We start from the raw sequence: 25,113 nt of genomic DNA, 5'->3' as shown, positions 1-25,113 counted from the left end.
TCTGTCTTTCTCTCTCTCTCGAACTGTCTTATCTCTCTGTTTGTCTGTATCTGTCTCCCTCTGTCTCTCTCTCTATCTATCTGTCTATCTCTCTGTCTATCTGTCTATCTCTCTGTCTGTCTATCTCTGTCTCTCTCTCTCTCTCTATCTGTCTATCTACTGTCTGCCTCCCCCCCCCCTCTCTCTCTCTCTCTATCTATCTATCTATCTATCTATCTATCTATCTATCTATCTATCTATCTATCTATCTATCTATCTATCTATCTATCTATCTATCTATCTGTAGATTTATCTATCTGTCTGTCTGTCTGGCTGTCTGTATCTCTCTCTCTCTCTCTCTCTCTCTCTCTCTCTCTCTCTCTCTCTTTCTCTCTCTCTCTCTCTGTTTCTGTCTGTCTTTCAGCGGTGGAAATCACAAGTCAAAAAAAAAAGTTCTTCTTCTTGAGTTCTATTATTGACAAATTGAACATGATGCATTTTAAAATAATGTGCTCTGTGAGTGGAAAGTTAAAATAAATAGCCATAGATGGTATTAGATACTGAGGAACATGTCTAATGCATGAATTAGAAATTGGAGGTTCTCCTTTTTTAATTTTTTTTATTTTCAGAGTTCCTAAAAAATGAGACAGTAACACTGTATGTTCTGTGTACATATTGCTGTATGTCATATGTCCACATGTACCAATAGGCTATAATTATATATTTTTCATTGATGCTATAATTATATGCTATCATTGATGCTGTTTTGCACATGAACATACAGTACATGCGTATGTACTCCAAATCATTGTCTCCATTCTCATAGGTTTTATTTCACAAACTGGCACGGAACCTCTGAAAACAAGTCTCCTGTGTGGCGCCATTCTTTGAGCAAACAGAAGGGATGTAAATATCCAGATGGAACACCATTGCTTGATGCTGCATCCCTTGACTATCTCTTTTCTCAGGTAGGTCTAAAAAAAAAACAACAACAACCAACCAACAAAAACAAAACAAACAAACAAACATCAACGAAAGGACTGTTAGGTTGTGGAGGTGAACGTTATCAAAGTAAACAAAGCTCATGTAGAAACATTCTGAACATTGTGGTTAGGTGGTTATTCAAATCATCCTCACCGAGTCATGTTTTCATATCGGTACTTGGTTACTATCTAATGTACATTTGCTTATTTTATGGTCAAATTTCAGGTCCTTTGTTCTCAGGGTGGTTTTTGAAACGTCCGAAGGTTATTCATCGAAGCAGGTAGACATCAATAATAGAGTTCCTATTCATTTTGTCCTGCGTTTGTGTGCCTTTGATAGGGACAGTATGACTTTTTGAGGGGCCTGGCACCGGTACGTATCTCCCAGAATGAAGCAGAGCACCATGAGATAGAGAACGAGTGCCTGGGAATGGCTGTCCTCGCCATCACTCATCATGCCAAGAGCAACAACCTGCCTCTGTCAGGATCTGGGGCTGAAACCAGGTGACACCTCATGCACTTTATTCACGCTGGGCAAAATCATATCAGACCAAAATTTAGAACAAACGATTTTTGGTGTCTGAGTGTATAGTTTGCATAAAATGATCACTGATTTATTATTGTTCATTTATATATTTTACAAACGACTCACCACCATAACATTTAAAGCTGCTTTATGGAACTTTCTATCTGCAAGTATCTTACATTTCACATCGATTCATAATAATCACTCCACTTAGAATTTTCCCATTTTATTCAGACATTCATTTCAACATTTGTTCCCAATAAACTCAAATGGCTTTCTCAAATAAATAAGCATTTCCTCTAGTTGTAGCTTATCAATGTTAATCTCACACAATAGCTGGATATGAAGGTTGAGTTGTCTTATAATATGTTGGAGCAAGCTGAAGTCCTTGAGAGGAACCGGACTGTTCTGGATAGTGGAATAAATCATCACAATCTTCATCAGTGCTCGATAATGAAGAGAGTGAACTAATAACTTAAGCGCTGCTCAGTGTGATGCAGCTGAAAGAGCGTTCGACGTGCCGCCCCATATCGTTGGCAACATGAAATATCAATCTGAATTGGCATAATGTATCAGATGCCTTTTGCCTCTTGCGATAACTTGAGGTTGTGTGATTTATTTTTATTTTATTACAACAGAGGAGCTGCATCTGAATCCCATGAGAGTTTTACCTGTTTTGTTGCCACAGCCTCTGTTCCAGAGAATCGAAGAGAGCAAAATAGGATACTCTCTTCATGTCATAATGAAGACATTATTGAAACAATGTCTATTGTAAAAAGCGCTATACAAATAAACTTGAATTGAATTGAATCATAAGACAGTTGTAGACAGCTGCAACCTTATTTATGTGGAAGAGGGCAGTTAATGTTTGCGAAGTGGTTAGTGTTCATTCGAAGTGGTACGTTGGCTACATCTCAAAGGAAACACATGCTAGTCCTCACAGTCGGTAACTGTCAGGCGATAAGGGTGAAAATGGGATTGCTCAAACGAGCTGCACATGATTATACACAGTGCTCAGTACCCGTATATGTGCTTTAGAAAACCAGCAAAACAAAACATAAAAGAAGGCTGTACTTTCTGTGCCCTCGATGTGTTCGTGCCACACCCGATATATTGAAAAGCGTGGGAGATCGCTCTTAGTTTCTATAGCGTTTCCCTCTCCCTTCACTTTACCACGCTTTCTCTCCCTGACGTTGAGCCTGGTTCATGTTGGCAGTCATTAGTTTATCAGGGTGGTGACCGTGTGTGGGAAGCACTGCATTTTTATTAACTCTTATTAACGAGGGAAGGTTTCATCTTCGGGTTCTTTCAAAAACTCGGGCAACATTACTTTAATTAAATTGTGTCCACCGTACATTATACACAGAGCACATGTCTCTCATAGTCCTCTCAACGTTAAAGCCATTGTCTTAGAGCAAAAAATTTCTGAATTTGCTGCCATGCTGTTGTGTTTATTTGCACTGTGGACACAGACGAGAGCTCCAGTCGATGTATTTATTGCCTGATTTACAGCACTGCTCTGATGAGCTGGCATACTGGATTGTCTGAGAATTTCTCCACCCTGTTTATTTTGTAGATTGCGATCTTCAAACCTTTGTGCAATGTATACATTGGATATTTGAGAACAACGCAAACTCATCTTTGTAGATTTTGGCATATTCTTATCTGTTTTTTTATCTTAAGGATACGCGTTTTGCAGCGCGGCCTTTTGATGCCAATCGTTTCATTTCAACGTTTTTATGTTTCAGTGACATTCCCCTGAGGGTTTCTATGCAGTTTGATTGTGTGTATGTGAGATGCTATCAAGTTACTAAACTCACAACTGTCATTTTACAGTGTCATTGTGTAATGATAGGTATAATTAATTGAATTGTTCAAATTGAAAAATCTATTTGAACTGTTGAGGTACACTTTCCAGAAATGTGGGAAATGCAAGAGTCTGAAGTTTAACAGTGTTCTGAAGTAATTTAGTTTTTTCTGTGTGCACATTTTTCAATGTGGCATCAGACTTAAAGCATCAGTAAGCTTTCAAAGTATGTTAGAATTTGATTAGATTTCCTTCTAGATAATGCCAAAGAATGCATTTCCATACATAAGCCATTATAATTTGCTATTATTATACTGCATACATAAGCCTCTATAAATTAATCAACGCACAATCTTACTTCCTGTTTTCCATTTCACTTTGTTTCTAACATTCATCCTCTTGCTCTTCTTCCTTCCCCTCTCAGCTACAAGCGCTTTATTCCTGAGAGCCTCAACCGCACCATTAAGCAGCGTAGCTTCCTGACTCGCATGCGTATCAACAACGTTTTTAAGAACTTCCTTAATGAGTTCAACAGCAAGACCATCCGGGACAGTAATATCACCCTATACGACCTGAAAGTGAAGTACCTCTCCACGCTGGAGACGCTGACGTGGGGTTTGGGCTGGGAAACAGTGGAACCTAAAAGTTTGCGCGTGTGTGGTGAGGGTGAGGTCTGTCTTACACACACACCAGGCATGGGGGATGAGGGACAGGCTTATGAAGTGCAGGTGTGTGGCACAACTGGCATCGCATGGAGGAAGAAGCATCATCAGGTGAGTGACAACATTCACATGCTTAGTGCACAGAATGTTAGTTATAAATCGAATGGTAAGAGCGAGAGAGAGAGAAAGAGAGAGAGAGATTAGTATTTGCTTGGTGAAAAAAAGAGACTGCATTTCCCTATTGGCTTGGTACATCCATCGAGAGAGAGAGATATTACAAGAACCCTTGTGTCTTACATAGTAACCTTCATGAGCAGCCATTCCATTAAGACTTCATACTAATCTAAAACTATTATTCTTTTATTTTTTTTCCATTCAACCATTATTTCGTATTCCCTCCTGAACAGAATGGTCTGACTTTCAAAGACAAAAATAAATCAAGGAAGACCAAGACTGACTGCAAACAGAAGAATGACAATAACAACGATGGATGGATGCTTTTTTCTGACTTCTATGAAATCACTCATGTCGTCACAAAAGAGGCTGGCGTCACCATATACAGACAGGACAACAAAACCATGGTAAATATATCGGTGAAATTGGTGTATAATAATGACCAGTTTTGCCAGAGTTCTTAATACATAAGCAGTCATTTTTTTAAGGAACAGAAGTTTCTAGTTCCTCTCTGGATCAGCTCGCATTACACTATTATAGAATTCTATTAAAAAGCCGTAGCTGTTGTAATCGTCTGTTTGTGCGGAATCTTTGTGAACACACCGGATGTCTTCATGCACAGGAGCTGCAGATGGACTATCGTGAAGAAGCTCTGGCTTTCGCCGCTTTGGTGGACGGATATTTCAGACTGACTGTAGACGCCCATCACTACCTCTGCACCGAGGTAGCTCCTTCTTCCGTGGTACAGAATCTGCAGAATGGCTGCCACGGCCCCATCTGGTACAGTGTACATCTATACACCACCATAAAAAAAAATCCACTTGCAGCTATGATATTTTAATCTAACGTGTGTTTATTCTGCATTCAGCACGGACTACGCCATTCACAAACTGAGGCAGGAGGGTAATGAAGAGGGCTCCTATGTCCTACGATGGAGCTGTACAGACTATGACTATATCATCATGACCGTCGTCTGCATGGAGGTACTTACTGCCACGCATACAGTCGTTCACGATGAGGAAAATTTGTAGTTTGGGTTATAACCTTTTTGTATTTTTACTATTACATCTATTTAAAGCTGCAGAACATGGTAGGGGTTACATAGACTAGTCATTCAACAGGTTGAACAGTTGCTGCTGTGAGTATAGCAGGCTAAATGGTGCTCATTTACTTCTCAGGCCAGATTAATCCCATTTTACAGCTGAATTCCTTTCATGGCATGTCCTCTCTTCCATAGCACTTTTACGGTTAAGTGTAAAGGCTTCTGAAAGACCCCCACCCCCAGTTTTAACATTCCTCGCACTGTAACATCATGAATTCCACCACCCACTCGGGTACATTTAAAGAATTGGTTTCGTCATTTATCTGCTCATTTAGCTTTTATCTGTGTCCTTTTTTTGCTTATTTATGGGAAAGTAGACTTGTTATCTATTTATTTGGAATGACCGATTCATAGCAAGCATCAATTCATATTTAGAGTATATACCAGCAATGTTGTCAGTAGAGATCAAATAATGTCACGGATACATTTTTTCACTGTTGTGAGGGATCTGAATGTTAGTTCAAACTCCATATTTGGTGCCAGAATTTAAGAGAGAATCGTAATGCATCTGGCCATTTGCTTTGTTGAAAACTTGGGAGTTTAAAGCAGTGTTGCGGACATGACTTTTTTTTCACTTTAGTAGGTTCTTTTGTGCTGCACCTGCAAATAGGTGGGATGTGCAGTTCCTCCTTTTATTCTTCCTTTTGTCTCTTTCTCAGCTGGACCTGTGCCAGTCCAAGCCTGTTCCCCAGTACAAGAATTTCCAGATCGAGGTGAGCTCTCAGGGCTACAGGCTGTTTGGGACAGAAACATTCAGGACAAATCTAAAAGAGCTGCTGGAGCACCTGCAGGGTCAGAGCCTCCGTACAGAGAACCTGCGCTTTCAGCTGCGCCGCTGTTGTCCTCCACAGCCCCGAGGTACTGCACGTCCACACCTGATCACTCTCACACCACACTTTACAGCCAGGAGCAGTGACAGCTGATAAGCCTGATGAAAAGCCCAGTAGAGTGGGTACAATTATTTATCAAAAGATTAACATCCACACCGGGACCTTCAACATTTTCCTCATGTGTAATAACATCATAAATCCATTTATGTTTAGTACATTTATGTTTAGCTCTGTAATGTCTTTGTTTTTGGTGGGTCTTCTACACTGTCAGCCTTTTCACAGCTCACAGCTCACAGCAACCTCCCAGTGTTGGTACTTGAACACTATTAGGAATTGTTTTAAATCGTTTTAAAAATTATTTATTTGATTGTTTTCTGTAACATGCCTGGTGGAACTGCTTTCTTCATTAAAGGCAGGGTCTCCGATTTTTGAGAAATGCTTCAGAAAACTGAGTCGGGCCGAATAATAACCAAAAATCAAAACAAAAATCTAAACAAACGTGTAGCCAATGAGCAGAAAGGGGTGGGGCTTGTCAATATGCGGCGGAGAGAGTGTTCAGTGCGCATGTGTGACATTAGCAGAAAGCAGTTTTAACATTCACATGAAGGATAAAAACAAAGAAGGAAAGAAAAGAAAGGCTTACGATAAGGTAAGAAGTCGGACGTGTTAATATAGGATCAGCTTTCCAGCGCTGGAGAGAACTGAAGGAGCAGGAAGTTGGCGCATATTCACAGATTCGTGTTTCCCGAGTCAATAACTCCTGAGCTAAACGCTGTTACTACACAATTAACACCTCTTTTCTATCGTAGTAATGTAGAGAGGCAGCTACAACCGCGTTTTGTGTAGTAACAGCGTTTAGCTCAGGAGTTATTGACTCAGGAAATCCAACTTAAGTCGCCGAGGCGCTTTTTTCCTTCTCGATAGGTGAGTAAAGTTGGTTTTGCTTTGTTACACAGAACTAATATATGCCTTTGCCCTTTGCATGATTATGCTTGTGTGTCATTTTTGCTTGTTTGTTTATCTGCAAACGTATTGTTCTCCCCTTCAGCTATGATAGACACATTTCTTTCCATTATTTGCCTGGGTTGCCTGGGCGGCGCTATCAATAGAGGGGTGGGACCCATTTGAGTTAGGGGCATGTTTGTTTTGGTGATTTTAAATGTCGACATTGGCTTTCAAAAATCGGAGACCCTGCCTTTAAGTTGTGTGGCGTGCCTGCATCACTACTGTTTCAGGAGCACTTTGCACAGCTGATACAAGACATTCATCCAAAATGTCCTGTTTCTCTGGAACATTATTATACATAATTATGTGGCCAGTGCCAATATTTGAGTAAGGAGGCCAATGGGCCGCTATAATGCCCCCCAAATACCATAGAAGCATATAAAAATGGAGGAAATTTCTGTATAGTTGCTTTAACTTTTAAACATTTCTTCTACAATACCATAATTAATGGTTGATCAATATTCACATTTTATTTAGCAGCATAGATTTCGAGTGCACATGTGAGCCATTGAAAAGAGGGCATACATAGTTTGTGCAAAACTATTAACTGTAAGCTTCGTTAGAAGTTCAGTTAAGTTCCTACCTTTTAGTAAATATTTTATTTTATATATTATATTTTATTTTCAAGATTTGTTCTTAAATTGCAAACATTTCTAGTTTTTGTGTGTTTGCTGAACAACAAAGTGCTTGATATTGACCTAACGAATCAGCTGGGCTGATCGGTCGGGCTATGGCTTATCCAACACAGAGAAACTGACAAGCAGAGACACACACACGGAGAAACACGCATATACATGTTTGTAAGTAACGTGTACACAAACGCAAATACACACACACACACACATGCAAATTGGTAATTCAAACATTTAACTGATGCAAACACATTGAGGCCAAAAAAGCAAAATGTACACTGTGTAGTATGTGACAGCCACGCTGTTTTGTTTACTTCTCCATGCCATACGAGTTCATGCTGAGACATGTCAGGCAGGAATCGTGGTCAATGTGGTTTCCGTTGTTGTTCAGCTCTTGTCGCTTGATCTCAGAAAGGCTTGTTGTGAAACACTTTGTCCTCTCCTCAGATACTAAAACAAGCTTGTATATAGATATTATGTTTTCAATATAAATACAGAACAAAATCAATGGAATGTTGCAAAACCATTCACATGCAAGATACACAGATCTGCAGTTTAAAGTTGTCTTTCCCCGTCATCCTCTAAAGACATCAGTGCAGTGTTTATATGTACTCTGTGACACCAAGCGACTTCCTCCTCCTTCAGGCAACCACTGTAGAACACACACACACACACACACACACACACACACACACACACACACACACACACACACACACACACACACAGACGTTTACAACAACAGTGCATAGTAGAACCGCCCACATATGCACGAGATAACCACAAGCCGACACCTTATATAAATACACTATTTTGTTCTGACTAGTTTTCTTCCAGATTTTTCAAGAGTTTGTTTAACTTAGACTTTAAGTTTGTTAAACATCCATGTGCCTCACACACTCATGCAAACTCGCACACTCTTCTTGTCTGATTTGAATTGTACACTTCACCCCTCTATAAGCGGAGACAAAAACTTCATACAGAGACCAAGTAGCTTGCTCACCTCCACCGTTCCCTCTTCACCAATCACAGGCCTTTTTTCCCCCTCTGTCTTTCAGAGGTTTCGAACCTTTTGGTGATGACTTCTGACAGAGAGCCAGTTCCACAGAGACAGCCTCAAGTCAGCCAGCTGAGTTTCCACCGCATCCTTAAAGAGGAGATCGTCCAGGTACAACCACACATCTTTGTAGTCATACATTTTATGCCTCTTTTCCACCAAAAAGAACCGAGTGCTGGTTCAGAGCTAGTACTGGTGCTGGTTCAAAGTTGGTTCCACTGGCGAACCTTCTAAGAGCCGGTTTGCCTTTCCACCGGCTAGAGAGCCATCACAGAGCCGAGTCTGACGTCACTGTATACGGGTCACGTTCCCCAGCGCAGCAACTTTAGTGCAGCAGCGGCAAACACAACAACAACAATGGCGGATGTTGCTTTACTGTTAATGCTCATGGCTTTGTGAACCTACATTAGCATCCATCAGTGCAGAGTGTGCTGTACATGACATTGGTCCTCACCATCACAGATTTATTTTATTTATTTATTTTCCATCAAATTAAACATTTAGAGGTCATTTTTTAGAAGGAATGCTCTGCAATCTATTTTTTCACGGCCGCCGATCAGGAGCCGTGTCTGTTGTTCTTATTTGTTGATACAGAAACGAATAACTTGTATTGGATTCAGTTCAGGTTTGGTTTGTGTACATTTCATTTGTCAATTTCTGACCATCTCTGTGCCTCAGCAGAAATTGATATTCATCAGGACAGGCTTAAATTTTTTTAGTCTGTTTTGGTGAGACTGTGCTCACTGCAGCTTTAGTTTTGTGTTCATGGCTGACAGAAGTGGAACTCAGTGTGGTCTTCTGATTTTCTAGCCCATAAACGTCAGGGTTCGACATGTTGTGCATTCTGAGTTGCTTTTCTGCTCTAATAGCTCAGTGGTTATGGTGTTGGAATACACTCTAAAAACTGCTGGGTTAAAAACAACCCAATTTGGGTTATTTTGGCAACCCAGCGCTGGGTCAATAAGAGACGAACCCAATGCTGGGTTATTTTAACCCAGCTAGTTGGGTTATCATGTTCAACCTAGCATGCTGGGTTGTGATTTTAACCCATCTATTAGTTAAAAATGACGACACTGCTGGGTTGAATTTAAACCAAAATGGGTCAGAAATTTAAGTGATTTAAACTTACTACGGTAATCCAACCCCACCCACGTGAAACACGGGAGTATGTGGAAGCAATTTAGGTGATCTAAATAAAATGTCGTCCTTTGTTTTATTAATACATGTTGTTTTTGTAAAGGATGTCTAGGCTCTCTTTAACGTCTGCGTTCCCAACCCAGTGCTGCTGGGTTATAGCTCAAGACAATTTTCAACCCAAACTTGGGTTAAAACAACCCAAAGTCCTACCCAGCGGCCTCAACCCAGCATTTGGGTTGAAAAAACAACCCAGCGTTTTTAGTGTACTGATCAGAAGGTCGTGAGTTTGATCCCAGGGCCACCCTGACTCTCTGCTACCACTCCTGATCCACTACTAATCTTTAAATGCTCAGCTGTTTAAATAAGATAGATGTGAGTCACGCTGGATAAGAGCGTCTGCCAAATGCAATGTCATGTAATGTACAGTCTTTCTGTCAGTTTGTTTCAGTCTGGCCATTCTTTGTTGACCTCTCATCAGCAAGGCATTTCCGTCCACAGTACCGTCGCTTACTGGATGTATTTTCTTTATTGCACTATTCTTAGTAAACTGGGTGTGAAAATCCATACACACACATTTCTGCATTTTTCATGTAAGCACAACGAGCAGTCTCTGCAGAAGGGTGATTTTCTTTTTCTGGTGTTTAGGGAGAGCACTTGGGTCTGGGCACAAGGACCAACATCTATGCAGGTGTGCTGAAGATGAAAAATGAGGACGATGATGATATGGGGAGCTTCTTCCCATCACAGGAGGTGAAAGTGGTGCTGAAAGTGCTCGGCTCAGGACACAGAGACATATCTCTGGTGAGGACAAATCTCCTCTCTCTGTTTGTGTCACTCATCCCCTCTCGTTTTGGCTCGTTATTAAAGGAATACCTTTCTCTGTTGTTCTCTAGGCTTTCTTTGAGACAGCCAGCATGATGCGACAGGTCTCGCACAAACACATCGCCTTGATGTATGGAGTATGCGTCCGTCACCAGGAGAGTAAGTACCATACATATTTCTTACACACTCTCTCTCTCTCTCTCTCTCTCTCTCTCTCTCTCTCTCTCTCTCTCTCTCTGTGTAGTGTGTGTGTGTGTTTAGTGGTGGGGTGCTTTTTATTATTTTTAAGCTATGTCTTTTTTTTTATCGTTCATAGTTTACACATTTATTATTTTAAGGTTTGTTTGTTTGTTTACTGATTTTTACTGTTAGGAAATGACTACGAACGAATGAGCGCATAAGGTGCTTACATTCTTTTGCAGAAAAAAATGTTTTTATTGGCTTATAAACTGACCTTACCTGTATTTAAGCTGTGCTTCCTGAAAACACAAGCAGCCTTGAGACAAACATGTGTTTTGTATGTGTGTGGGAGAGAAACGTGTGGGTCTTTATTGGCCTGTTTTTTATTTTTTTTTAAATGTATTTATTTAGTTTTATTTATTTATTTATTTTTAATGTTATTTTACACTTCATGAGGCTTATTCTGTATTTCTCTCTTCCTCTAGATATCATGGTGGAGGAGTTTGTGCAGTTTGGTCCTCTTGATCTGTTCATGCGCAGACAGAACGTTCCTCTCAGCACTCCATGGAAGTTCCAGGTGGCCAAACAGCTGGCAAGCGCCCTCAGTTACCTGGTAAACACATACTGAATTGTCTGATCAAATACAAAGACCAGAGCTAGCATGACCCTCACAAGTATAAAGCAATAACCGCAGATGAATATAATGAATGGATTTAATGAAGATACTATATAATTAATTTGTTGATTCGTTATATAATCTCATTTCTCATTTAATACAATGTCCACTTTGAAGGCTGTGATGTTTCACTTAGGAAATACATTATGGTATGGAAAAAAAATGTGTTCTTGTGGTTGTTAAGTGAAAACACTTTGTATGCCATGAATAAATAAATTAAAGTACTGTACATGTCTTTTAATGTAACGCTAGAACATGGGAGTACAACAGAAAAAGGAATGTTTTCGATGTTACAGATTATCGCTACACTAGGATTCTGTACCGAAACCTATTAAAAACCCTGTTATAGATTCCAGCTTTTGGCCGATCTGCGTTAGTTTAGTAAGTTAATGTTTGTGTTTCTGCCCTGTAGGAGGATAAGAAGCTTGTGCATGGGTACGTTTGTGCTAAGAACATCCTTGTGGCTCGAGACGGGCTGGACGGCGATGCCGGTCCCTTCATCAAGCTCAGCGATCCTGGCATCCCCATCACCGTGCTAACACGAGAGGGTAAGTGCCTCACCAGTCTTCATATACGCATATGAGCATTCCTTATTCGCCAGTGGCCCGTGAAGTTATTTGTGTGTAACATTGTGTGCATGAACTAAAAGCCTAAAAATGAATGACATGCTGACCTGGCTACATCGGAACGCTTACTTTGTGCCAATTAAGACGGCAAGTCAGGCATGTTGTAATAAAGGTTCTTTAAATATAGCACAAACCTGCTTATTTCAGTTAAGTACTTATCACTGCATAAAATTGGTTCTAAGAAAAGGCAGGAAACAAGAACTGGCCTTACATGATTACACGTCAGAACCATTGGTGCAAAGCTCCAGTTTTTCTAAAAGTAATTTTTTTTTTTGGACAGACGTACATGTAGCAGTTCAGTGTGATGTGTTTTCTGTAGAAGGTTAAGATGAAGGTGTGTGTGTGTGCTGCAGCTGTGGAATGTGAGGGAACAGATTAATGTAACCGACACTCGTGTTGTGCAGCGCTGTTGGAGGAAAGACTGGTTTTGTGTGTTTGTGAGAGTGAGAGAGAGAGAGGGAGGGAGGGAGGAAGAGACGGAGTGTGAGAGAGAGAGAGAGAGAGAGAGGCAGTGAGAGAGGGAGAGAGAGGGAGGGAGGGAGAGAGGAAGAGACGGAGTGTGAGAGAGGGAGAGAGAGAGAGAGAGAGAGGGAGGGCGGGAGGGAGGGAGGGAGGGAAACAGGATACTGAAGGCCTGAAATGTGAACTGTTTTTTTTTTTTTTTTTTTTTTTTTTTATAAGTATAGACATTGCAAACTTTCTGCAAACTGACTGATGCAGTATTCCAGTTTTTTGTTCTGCTTTTCACATTTGCTAAACTTTTAAATTTGCAACCTAAATTTGCATCGTTTTTAACTAATTTGGCGTTATTTACCTTTGAAGGGCTAGCCTGTCATATTGCAGTACAAAAGATTGAAAATGGATCTGAAAAAGTACTCATTTTAACAGCGTTGAAATTTCATATACAACTTCTTGAACAAACGTAATCCTAGGTATAAAAAAAAAGATTATTCTATTTAAGAATAAACAGGCGACATTAAAAGCATATTGTATCTAATTTTATTTGACTTTACCTTTTAAAATGTTTAGCTGGCTTTTAAGTAACCAAATGACTGGATGGAACTTGATTATGATTAAAATAATAAAGCTGTTCACGAAGAGAGTAAATACAGTATTATCCCTAGTTATGGCTTCTGAGGTACAAAAAAGGATTTTTTTTTTCATTGCCAGTCTTCCAGTTCCTTCTTTTGTTCCACTATATTTACCAAGGAGGTACCATTTTCCAGTGTGACAAGAACTTTTATCTTAGGGACCATTGTAACTAAATGTTTACATAGCAAACTGTGCATGTTTGTGCTTGTTCAGAGTGTGTGGACCGGATTCCGTGGATCGCTCCTGAGTGTGTGCAGGATACGGCTAACCTGAGCGTAGCAGCAGATAAGTGGGGATTTGGCACAACTCTGTGGGAGATCTGCTATAATGGAGAAATTCCCCTGAAAGACAAGAAACTCACTGAGGTAAACCCATTCGATTCAGTATAATTACATTATATATGATGTATGATAATATACAAAAATTTACAAATTCAGAATATAAATTTTAAAATTTCATAGTGGTAAGGAAAAACATGATATGAGGAAAAATCTTTGAGCCCATTCTCATTAGGGTCTTATTAATAATTTCCATTCTATATGGTCAAAAAGGAGCAGTCGTGGCCTAATGGTTAGAGAGTCTGACTTGTAACCCGAAGGTTGTGGGTTCGAGTCTCGGGCCAGCCACGACTGAAGTGCCCTTGAGCAAGGCACCGAATCCCCTCCAACTGCTCCCCGGGCTGCCCACTTCTCTGGGTGTGTGTTCACGTTGTGTGTATTCACGTGTGCACTTTGGATAGGTTAAATGCCGAGAACGAATTCTGAGTATTGGTCACCGTACTTAGCCGTATGTCAAGTCACTTTCACTGTCACTGTTAAAAAGAGCAATTGTATAACCAGAAAATTCATTGAAGGTAAAGTCAGTCTTGTTTAAAGTTATCAACTGTTCACTCCTAGAGACTCGGACGCAAAACTGTTTGCAAAGCGGTGGTTTATGTTCGTTTGTGGTGGTGCTATCCACAGCAGTCCGAACTTATACCCAGGCTAGTCCGTGTGGGGCCGTTGTTTTGTGGGGACAACATCCAAACATCCCAGTTCAGCTTAAACACTGACACTGTGTGAGTCATGAACACTAATTGGAAGGCTGTTCCATAACCGCGATGCTTTGGCAGAGAAATCTCTGTCCTCTGTTGTAGCCTTCACTATTAGAGGTACCAACAAACAGCCTGCACCTTTTTTTTTAATCAAAGTACATACGGTGGATCATTAATAAAAAAAAAGAAAGAAAAGGTTTGCTGAGGTACTGCCAATGCAATGTGAATAAGATACAGGTGAAATGTAGAATGTTTATTCACCTACAGGGACATCCAGACAGTAAGGCATTAGAATAATCCTCCATCTTAGAGGTAACAAAAGCAGGAGCTAGTTTTTCTGCATAGTATACGGACATATTTTTTTTAATCTTAGCAATATTTCTAAGACAAAAGAGGACTGTATTTATCTACATGAGCTTAACATGCATGTTAGCACATATATGTGTGATGCCTAGATAATTATCATAAATAACTGTAACACCTCCGTTCCTGCCGGTTAGACATGTCTGATGTATATAACTGTATGCAGGAAGGCTTCATTTAATGCTACATACTCCTTTGATTTAATCAATGTTTCCGTTATATACACTGAACTCCTGATAATGAATGATTTCTTCGAGCTTTAATCGATTTAGGCGATCTTACGTGGAACAGTCGTAGCTACAAATCATATGTAGTGGATGTTCTGTGTCTTTCTACACCTCTACTCTTTTACTCTAAGTGCTCTCTGACTAATTGCCATATATCATTATCTCCTTCATAAAAAAAAAATAATAATAATAATACCTTAATTCCTGAAGAGAACCTGCTGTGTCCCTGGTTCCTGCCCTATACCTAACCAGTGTTGCTGGAGCATCTTTAGGCCTAGCTCTTTTTTTTTTTTTGACATGTACATTCAGGTTTATTACATAGTGATAAACTCATGCTACTGGAAGGTATTTTTTTCAAAGTTTAGCCCTGTTTTGGTTCTTTTACTCCGAGCAGAAGGAGAGGTTCTATGCAGCTCAATGTCACTTGGCCACACCAGACTGTAAGGAGCTTGCCAATCTCATGACCCACTGCATGACGTACGACAATCACCAAAGACCCTTCTTCAGGGCAATCGTCCGAGACATCGACATGGTGGAAAAACAGAGTAAGACCTGCTCAATTCTATACCTAAATATAGGGCTTGTACTAAATGTGCTAGATTATGAAGTCATTTCTATTGCAGTGGTTTAAAGGTTTTATTGTGATTTTTTTTTTTTTTTTTTGAGAATTCCTAACTCTTGTATATAAGCAAACTTCTTATATAAGCAAAAGTCTTTTAAAATGTCTTAAATTATGGTTGTCGTTATATTTATGGCATTTGGAAGTGGTGTGTAATCTGTATATGCTTCTGTGTTCGTATTTAAGAAACGTCAGTCAAAAAAACATGTAATAATACATATCACCCACTACGTACAATTGAAAATAGGGTTGGCTTCAGATTGCTGAATTCTTTTTTGAGGAGTGTTTATAAATATTTTTTTACCAGACGATCCAGATTATCAACATGATGCTGCAGGAAAAGTTAATTCATAATTCACAATAAAAGAACTCAAGATTTGACTCATGTTAACAAGTAATCATTATTTCTTGAACAGATGTAAAACAGAGGTCAACTTTAACATATGTCCTTTAAAAAACTACATGAATAAAGTGAGCAGCAATTAAAAAAAATCATTTTAATGACTCAGAAGTTTCTCATTGCCGTGCAGCTATGTGTGAAACACTGACCCCTTGTGGTTTGAAATGGAGATTTCAAGATTTAGGAGTCAAGTTTTAAAAAATATAACACAAAAATAATCAAAAATTGCAAAATGCTTTTCTTTACTAGTTACTACTAGTAAAAAGTTGACACAGTTTATTGAATGTTTTGTGTATTTGTCTCAAAGAAACATGTAAATAGTGATTTTAATTTCATATCATTTATTTCTGACTCACGATAAAAGTCAATTGCTTTTATGAACTAGTTTACCTATTGAATTTAAGAGGAGCAGTGAGAAGCTCAGCCTACTTGGAAATTTTAATGAAGCTGGCTAAAAAGTGCTAAGGTTCATCAAACATGCTGTTAAAAATGTAACATGCAAAATAGTTTTAGATTTTCATAACACTGTTCTGTGTCACTGTATAGTTTTGTGCCACAAAGTAGTTTCGTAGCGTTAAGAAAATAGTAAACGATGAAGAAACCCCATCAGTCAAGTGAGGTGGTGTGTACAATGCTTTATCAGGTAGTGTATATGATTCTAAATCTTAATGCTTGATGTGATCTTGTCTGTAGATCCCTCTATTAAGCCTGTTCCCACCCTAGAGGTCGACCCCACGGTGTTTGAAAAGAGATTCCTCAAGAAGATCAGAGACCTGGGAGAGGTAATTTCCCATCTGTAGCTCTGATAGCGGAATGTTATTGTTCATCCAGGATTGCACAGACATTTGTAATATCATTTTGGTTTGTGTGTGTGTGTGTGTGTGTGTGTGTGTGTGTTACAGGGGCATTTCGGAAAGGTGGAGCTGTGCCGATATGACCCTCGTGGGGATCGAACAGGAGAGCTGGTGGCAGTAAAGTCTCTGAAACCAGAGAGCCGAGAAGAGCAAAGCGGCAATCTGTGGTGTGAAATCGACATCCTGAAAGAACTCTACCACGAGAACATTGTCAAATACAAAGGCATCTGCCAGGAGGAGGGTACTGAATACAAACCAACACGATTATTATGTTGTCAGGATGTACTGTTAAACCCTTGTGTTAAAGCATGGACCAATTTATTAACCTTTCTTTATGCCTTTATTTTAGGAGGCAGATCCACTAAACTCATCATGGAGTATTTACCAGCAGGCAGTCTGAAGGAATATTTGCCCAGAAACAAACACCAGACCAATATGAATACCCTGCTAAGCTATGCTGTCCAAATCTGCAAGGTCAGCTATTCTATACACACATGAATTGCCACCTCTGCTGTAGGAATGAATGTTAATCTGCCTTTACTGTTGCTTCAGTCCACAATGACAATGACTGTGAAAGTGTTATGTGTAGATGTAGCAGTAATATGGTACAATAACATATGCTACTATTCATAAATTTGGCTTCACCAGATGCACATAAAATGTAATTGTATTAATTATGATGTAGCTCTCACACCTTTGCCATTTTTTTTATTTGGGTTTGCTCTGTCTATTTCAGGGTATGGATTATCTGGGCTCTCGGAATTACATCCACCGAGACCTGGCTGCCCGGAATGTCCTGGTGGAGAATGAGAGCACCGTTAAGATTGGCGATTTTGGCCTAACTAAAAGCATTAAAGACAACGAGGGATACTACACAGTGAAGGATGACCTGGACAGCCCTGTCTTTTGGTAAGATCTTGGTAATATAGAAAAAAAATGATGGACCATTAAGTCCTCTAGTACCACGTGTACATACGAAGAGACGGACGCAAGTTATTTGAATATCGATACGACGGTTCGGGGATGCATTATTCTATATGTCCACATGGCATGAAGTCAGAGAGAGCAGCACTGCACATTGTGGTGTGAATGGTGTGCAAACATCAGGACTGAAGTCTCAATGGCAGTCGTTTTTTACTCTCACTTGCAGGCAACCAAACAGAGATAATTCAACTGTAGTATCCCTCAGTTAAAAAAAAAAAGTCAAGCTATACTTGATTTCTCACAAAGTTTACATTTTAAAAGAAGTCACAAAGGACATTGCTTCAGCAACGCTACAGGCTGCAATATTGAGGGAAAATAACACGATTACACAAGAAATAACCTCCGCCTTGATTAACAGAATATTTAGAGGTGAGCGGACGGTCAAACATTTTATAAAGATCTCCACCGCATCTGGAATCGTAAAGAACTGCTGAAATCCTATTAAATGGGATTTTAATTAGATTAGCTTCTGGGTGGATTGTTAATTGACCAGGTTAGTAGTTTCTTATTAAAAACAGTGGGGGGAAAATAAAACAAACAAAAAAAAACCCCACAACAAGCAAATCAAGACCTCATGGCTTCCTGTGAGCAAGCTAGAGAGGGCAAAGCAGCATTCATGATATGATAATTCATTCAAAGATTCCTGCATTTTTTTATACAGAAATAAAAACAAACAAACAAAAGGTTTAGAAATGCCCCCAGGCCTCCTCGGTTTCTACGATGAAATGATAAGATTAGATGAACTATAATTGTTTTCATTTATTATCATTATACTGTTATTATTATATTGATTATATTCATTTAGTTTTAATTTACACACTCAGGGTTACATGATAGCAATTAAGAAAAAGTGCAGGACCAGTCTTTGGAGGAAATGTTTAATTAATCTTGAATAAATAATACAGTCACTGTGCACTTATTAAAAATAAAAAATAGCTTTTATAATATATATATGTTTGTAGAAAATTAGCTTTATTTAAATAGGACATCCCTTGTGTACCCAGTCTGGTAACCCTTGACAGATGTTCCTCATGCTGTTGGTGCTGTTTGTCATAGTGTATTAGCAGTGATGGTGTGTGACAGTATGTCTCTCTCTGCATGGTGTAGGTACGCTCCAGAATGCCTGATTCACTGTAAGTTTTACAGAGCGTCAGATGTCTGGTCATTTGGAGTGACCATGTACGAGCTCCTGACCTACTGCGATGCCTCGTTCAGCCCCATGTCGGTAAGCAGGCTGTTAACTTTGATGACCCCAGTTTGAATGATTCACAGCCCACTAGCCCATTAGGGAGGAAGAGTGAAGTCCAAATGATTTGATGACCTAAAATGACTGCCGAAAGACACGTGCCGTAGAAATAGGAGTAGCGGAGTATCGAATCCATAATGGCATTTTTTTTTGATCCACAAAGCACTTTGTCATTGTGTTGCTGAAAAATATTTTTATAAAAACAGCTGTTTTTTGCAGCTGTTACGCAACAAGTAATATTTTAAGGGAGCTTGTTTTGTAGGTTTGCTCAATCACAATGAAAACCGAACTTTACAATCGTTATCTAACTTTATGCTGCTTTTTAACTTTATACATTGCTGTTTAATACTCAAATCTGATTGGTCAGAAGGTATTTACTTAATTTCTCTAACATCACAGCTTTGGTGGTGTTATTGCCAATGCACACTTTTAAATGTAATTGTACAAACTGATGAAAAGCATCATGCATGTTTTTTTAATAAATAAAAAACAATAGGTTTCCAAATTGCTATGATATAAGAGGGATTAGACACACTGGTTGTGTCTGTAAAGAAATAATCACCCAAATTAACTGTCCGGTACAGAAAGTCTCAGAAAAGCTTTGATGAAACTGAAGGTGTAAGAGTTATATAGAGATTTGGTTGAACTTGGCCCTTCACCGAGTGAAACACTGATCTACTGTCCGCTGCTAATGAAAGTGCTTTTTGTGCGGCGAGGCCGAGCGGAGGCTCAATCGCTCTCTGCCAGATGGTGCCAGTCTGTGCCCATGGTGGCAGATGTCTAGCCCAAAGTGTGTTCATGCTGGTATCAACGTAATCCCCTTCTTTAGAAAGTACAGAGAATATTGTGTTACTGAATATTTTTGCTTATTAAAAATGGAAAACATTTTAATAATTAAAAAAAAATATATGTATGTAAAATGTTTTGTCCCCACCAGGTCTTTCTCAAAATGATTGGACCAACTCATGGCCAGATGACCGTCACCAGATTGGTCAAGGTTCTGGAGGAGGGGAAGAGATTGCCTAAGCCAGATGGCTGCTCAGACAAGGTGAAACATTTACCACACACAGATCAGCTGATCTAACACGTTGTGTCCACTGTAGTGTCTGTGTTTCCTGAATTTTGTCAGGTTACTTCAGCCCGCTGGCTCTGTGTCCTTTGTAGTGTACTGTTTATAATGTTCCTTTGCTCTGTTTTTAGCTTTTATTAGTAAAATAACACAGTTTTTTAGTTTAGTGTGAATAACCTAGAACACTTAGAAATCAGTCGAATAAAAGTGGCACAATAAAGCAGCACCCACATTTATGTATATCTTTGTATTTCAGCTCATTTTGAGTGCAGTATTTACAGAAATTTGTTCAACACAATCCCCGATAGATAGATAGATAGATAGATAGATAGGAAGGAAGGGAGATAGAGGTGACTGAGCAGCAGATATATGCAGTGTAAAGCTGAACATTTAGTTCATTTTGTGTTAATTATTGATACATATGTAATTTGACACTCATTGTTGCTGGACCTCTCAGACTCCCTCAAGATGTTTCTTTAATGCTCATTATATTCCGATGTTTTCCTCACTAACTATAAGGTCTCTTGTGTCAGGTGTATGCTTTAATGAACAGGTGCTGGGAGAGCACACCTGACAAAAGAATCGACTTCAAAGGCCTCATCGCTGATTTTCAGCAAATACTCGGTGACGCCATGTAACCATCGTTACACGTTCCCCCTGCCTGACCAGACACAGTGCGAGAGGTCGCCTCGGTGAACTTTTTACAAGGAGAAGACTTCAGGACTTTTCCCACTGAATTTTTTTCGCCCCATCTTTTCACATACTGTGTTTTTATTGTTTTACTCACATCCTGTGTGTCACGGTATTAACGCAGAGTGACATCAGCAGTCAACCACAGGGCACGAAGCAGCACCTACATCACACGCTATGGGTTTGCAAATAGACCTACGTGCCATCTTTTGTGTTAAACGTCAGTGACTGCGCCGAATCCTTTACCTTGGCTTCAAATGCCATTTTTATGTTTAATTTGCTTTTTATTGTTTAAGTAATCAGTCATTGGTGCAGTGCAGGATGTTGTTTGCTAAAGTGTCACCACATGTCACATGAACAGTGAGAGAAAGAAAAGCCACAGGAAATGAGAGAGGAGTTTTTCCACAGGTATCAATCACGAGGCAGATTTGCTTGTGAAGCTGGATTTGCGGGGTTAAAAGGACGACACTTCTGCCCTCGGCCGGGCGCAGTCGGGAGAACATTCTGGAAAAGGACTTGGTCCAGTGTTTTCATATATTTTTTATCTTCAGCCAATAATAATGAAAGACTGAAAAAAAGGACATTTCTCTTGGAATGTGGAAGGCAGTATTTTTTTTTTGCCGTGCATTGTGAGTGACATTAAATGCCTACAGTAGGCACTAGAGGACAGTAGAGATTACAGAATATCAACATATTCCATTATATCTAGTAAGACATATATTCAAATCTTACATTAACTAAAAAAAACAAAAAACATTTTAAGTATGGAAATGGTTGAACCTGAACGTTTTATAATTTGTATCTACAGAAATTAAAAGTATATCGGGGCCAGTATGCATTGTTAAAGATCTCAGTAATCTCATTATTCTCATTGTACCTGAAGTATTTTCTGAACTCCTGGGTAAATGTGTCATTGTTGTTTTCTGCTGTTACAATGTGCTTTGTGCAAATATTCGGTTCGTCGTTTCTGTTGACGCTGACGCACTGGAGGAAACCTTGTGACACCGAGTGAAAGGAAAGATGGCGTAGTGTGGGAGAGAAACCCAGCAGGGAAGAAAGACAGACAGACAGAGAGAGAGACAGACAGACAGCACAGCTCCTTCTCTTTATTGCGGAATGTAAAACAGTTCTTTATAATCAAAAAACCAAACTATTTTTCTTCAGAGTAAAACAAATAGTATCCAATAATGTAAAATGTACATAAATGGACAAATAAATACAACTTCTTTTCTTTACTACTGTTTGAAACATAGAAGGCATAAAGCTCAAACCTACTAAAAAGGGGGAAAAAAGCTTTGTACTACAGTACAGAGAAGTAAAGACATGCTTGAACCTCCACCGTCCCTAAAAATAGCTTATTCACAAACGCAATATCAATATAATTTAGATATAAAATATTGCAAAATCTGAAGAATTCTGGTTGAGAAAAAAGTATAAACATTAAAAATAAACAAACAAACTGCTAAAACAAGCCTTAGTGTTACCCCTGTACTTAGACAGGTGAACATGTAGTATGAAAGTCTAGAAGAAACTTTAGTATTGCAAAAGCCAACACACACACACACACACACACACACACAAGGGTTATAATCTGGCTTTTTACACATGACGTGTATCTACCAAGTTAAATATGATTTTTCAAAATGATAAGAAATACAAAGGGATGATCTTTACATTCAACATGAACAGGCACAGCTGAAATTCCCTCAAAAAAAACTGAACTAGACTTCACGCTAAGGGGCAGAATATACTGTAAAACCTTCACACTTTTGTGCTGACAGCAGATGGAGTGTCCGAGAACAGCAAAGTGACCGGTAAGTAAGGTGTGTGACGAGGTAAGTGTGCTTTTATTAATCCCTGCCGAGGTGGGATCAGCAGTGCTCAGGTTGGACACAAAGCCGTCAGAGAGACTGAGGAACACGTTAAGCACAGGAGAGCGAGCTGAAGACTGAAAATACACAGCGGACAAGCAGCTATAGAAGTTGGAAAGCACGTCAGGAAGATAAGAGCATGTCCTAAATTTTTCCGCTGTCGAATACAACGAGTTTCTGCGTTCTAATGAATAATACATCATACTTTGTAATCATTTATAATTAATTTTAACGTTGCGAAACACGTTCCTGTTATCGCTTGTGTTAACTGTGAACGGTCGTTCTCTCTCTCTCTCTCTCTCTATGAGGTGACAAAAAATATCAAAGCCTTTGTCGTTGAGAAGATTCTCACTTAGCTTTCCGAGTATTACAGAGTGTTAAATGTTAATATGTTCTTACAAAAAGCATAACAATAGCAACAAAAATTATCTCGCTTTGTTAAATAATGCCACGTTTCTAATCCATTTATCATCAGATCATGGAAATGATAGACACTGTAGAAATGATAATGTTTTAGAAACGAGTGCATGAATTATACACCTGTGATTTGCTTCACAACCACTGTTGAAAATCAAGCTACCGATTCTGACCAATCAGATTTGAGAATTCAGCAGCATTGTGGTTTAAATTCTCTTGTACGTGGAAATCTGTAGATTTCTTTTCCTCCAAATGATTCATTATGTTTCTCTGGAGTGAATAATGTTTAAAAACTGATCTCAAGTCTTCCTTCTAACACATTAGGTAACATGAACAAACCTTAAACACACCATCATCATCATCATCATCAGTAACATTAAGGTTTGTATTGGTGACTTAGAAAAGAGTCAGATAAGTAAAACGAAGCCCATAATGATCGATATGGATACATTTATGCACACGACACAGAACTGAGGCTAAATAAATCAAGCAGCAATATTTACACCTGGAGAACAGAGTAAATATTCTGTGACTTTTTTTTCTAATATATGTGAATTTATAGTCACAGACTGAACAAACATTAGACACTGTACATGGATTTCGTAAACGTTTCATCAAGCGTATGAATCAATACTTTTATATAGAATTAATACTTTTTTGGTTTGTCAATGTTAATTAACATTGTTAGTTAAGGAAACTTCAATGCAAAAAACAAGTGTAAATGTGGTTATATGCGACTGAAAACTCTTCTGTTCCACAACTCTGTGCTGTCCGAGGTGAAGATCTATAATCATACTCAGCAGGTTTTAATGTTAATGAATGCAAAGGGTGCACATTTTCCCCTCTCTCTCTATCTCTCTCAAACACACACACACACACACACACACACACACACACACAAGAATGGCTTCTAGAGTGGGTGTGGACACTGGATTAGTCAATACAATCACTGAGTATAAATAAAACACACAGCCTTATACCTAACATGGCTGAGAAGCAGAAGCCTGTACACTCACTGCTACACAACAACAAAGATGAACCATCTCTGAGCATTGCCTTTAGCAGACAAAACACACACACACACACACACACATACACACACACAAAGCGCTATGGCTTAAAGACGTTCAAACGTGGTTAAATATCATTTACAAAAACAATTCTCCTAATGAAGGAGCAGTTAAGAAAAGCACTTATCCCCAATCAGTGTTATTATTACACTCCTATGATACAGTAACACACACACACACACACACACACACACACACACACACACACACACACACCCTTCTACACAGCATTAAGGTATCAGCACGAGAGCAAGTACACTGTATCAAAGCTATTTAACTAATACCCCCCCCCCCAACACACACACACACCCAGCAGCATCACATCTTTATTACAACTTGTACTATGAGCAATATCACTATTGCTGTATAAAAGAATGGCAAGTAAAAATGTATGTTTTAGTGGGAAAAACAAATGTTCAACCTGGAACTGGAGACTGCAGAGAGCAGAGTGTACATATGTACATGCATGCACACACACACACACACACACACACACACACACACACACACGCCTCAACAGAAATATCCTACACGTTATTGCCTTTACCCTGGGTCACGGCCCATGTGGAGGCTGTGTTTTTTAGTTTTCTGCTCGTATCAGAGCTCAGCCTGTATTAAGGCTCCTTAGTAAAATGGCTGATTTTCCCTACATTTACAGCAATATATACAGTGACACACACACATTTTTGTAAGCAAGCACTAGTCCAGGTGATTGGGTCAAAAATGAGAAGCGATCAATTTGGACTGTAATTATGGCTTTTTATGTTTATTTATTTATTATTATTTTTCTTTTTACTTTACCACAAGACTGAATAACAATTTTGCATTTAAAACATTATTCTTACCATAATATGTACTTTAATAAACAACATAAGAAACAGTTGGATGAAAAAGTTTGGGTGTCCCTGACCAAATCACATATTTTGTTAAATTTTGTGTAAAGACAAACGAGCGCTTCACAAACTATTTCAACCGATTTT

The 25,113-nt window shown here is 39.1% G+C and overlaps 1 protein-coding gene across 1 annotated transcript in view; it reads left to right on the top strand.

Moving 5' to 3' along the window:
• Positions 1 to 22,010, top strand: part of jak1 (Janus kinase 1) — a 38,822-nt gene extending 16,812 nt beyond the window's left edge. Inside the window, exons 4-24 of the mRNA XM_027146298.2 lie at positions 806 to 947; positions 1,303 to 1,466; positions 3,720 to 4,068; positions 4,365 to 4,538; positions 4,754 to 4,911; positions 5,000 to 5,114; positions 5,893 to 6,091; positions 8,759 to 8,868; positions 10,540 to 10,695; positions 10,788 to 10,875; positions 11,382 to 11,509; positions 11,985 to 12,120; positions 13,504 to 13,655; positions 15,308 to 15,458; positions 16,626 to 16,714; positions 16,835 to 17,027; positions 17,136 to 17,260; positions 17,523 to 17,695; positions 18,878 to 18,995; positions 19,954 to 20,064; positions 20,619 to 22,010. Of these exons, the coding sequence (XP_027002099.1) occupies positions 806 to 947; positions 1,303 to 1,466; positions 3,720 to 4,068; positions 4,365 to 4,538; positions 4,754 to 4,911; positions 5,000 to 5,114; positions 5,893 to 6,091; positions 8,759 to 8,868; positions 10,540 to 10,695; positions 10,788 to 10,875; positions 11,382 to 11,509; positions 11,985 to 12,120; positions 13,504 to 13,655; positions 15,308 to 15,458; positions 16,626 to 16,714; positions 16,835 to 17,027; positions 17,136 to 17,260; positions 17,523 to 17,695; positions 18,878 to 18,995; positions 19,954 to 20,064; positions 20,619 to 20,723 (3,136 nt within the window). The 3' untranslated portion in view covers positions 20,724 to 22,010. The remainder of the gene's footprint in view (positions 1 to 805; positions 948 to 1,302; positions 1,467 to 3,719; positions 4,069 to 4,364; positions 4,539 to 4,753; positions 4,912 to 4,999; positions 5,115 to 5,892; positions 6,092 to 8,758; positions 8,869 to 10,539; positions 10,696 to 10,787; positions 10,876 to 11,381; positions 11,510 to 11,984; positions 12,121 to 13,503; positions 13,656 to 15,307; positions 15,459 to 16,625; positions 16,715 to 16,834; positions 17,028 to 17,135; positions 17,261 to 17,522; positions 17,696 to 18,877; positions 18,996 to 19,953; positions 20,065 to 20,618) is intronic.
• The last annotated feature ends 3,103 nt before the right edge of the window (positions 22,011 to 25,113 follow it).

This window comes from Tachysurus fulvidraco, chromosome 5 (assembly GCF_022655615.1).
Source record: "Tachysurus fulvidraco isolate hzauxx_2018 chromosome 5, HZAU_PFXX_2.0, whole genome shotgun sequence".
Classification (NCBI taxonomy): domain Eukaryota; kingdom Metazoa; phylum Chordata; class Actinopteri; order Siluriformes; family Bagridae; genus Tachysurus; species Tachysurus fulvidraco.
The sequence above is the reverse complement of the archived record's forward strand: the minus strand, read 5'-3'. Positions and strand labels throughout refer to the sequence as shown.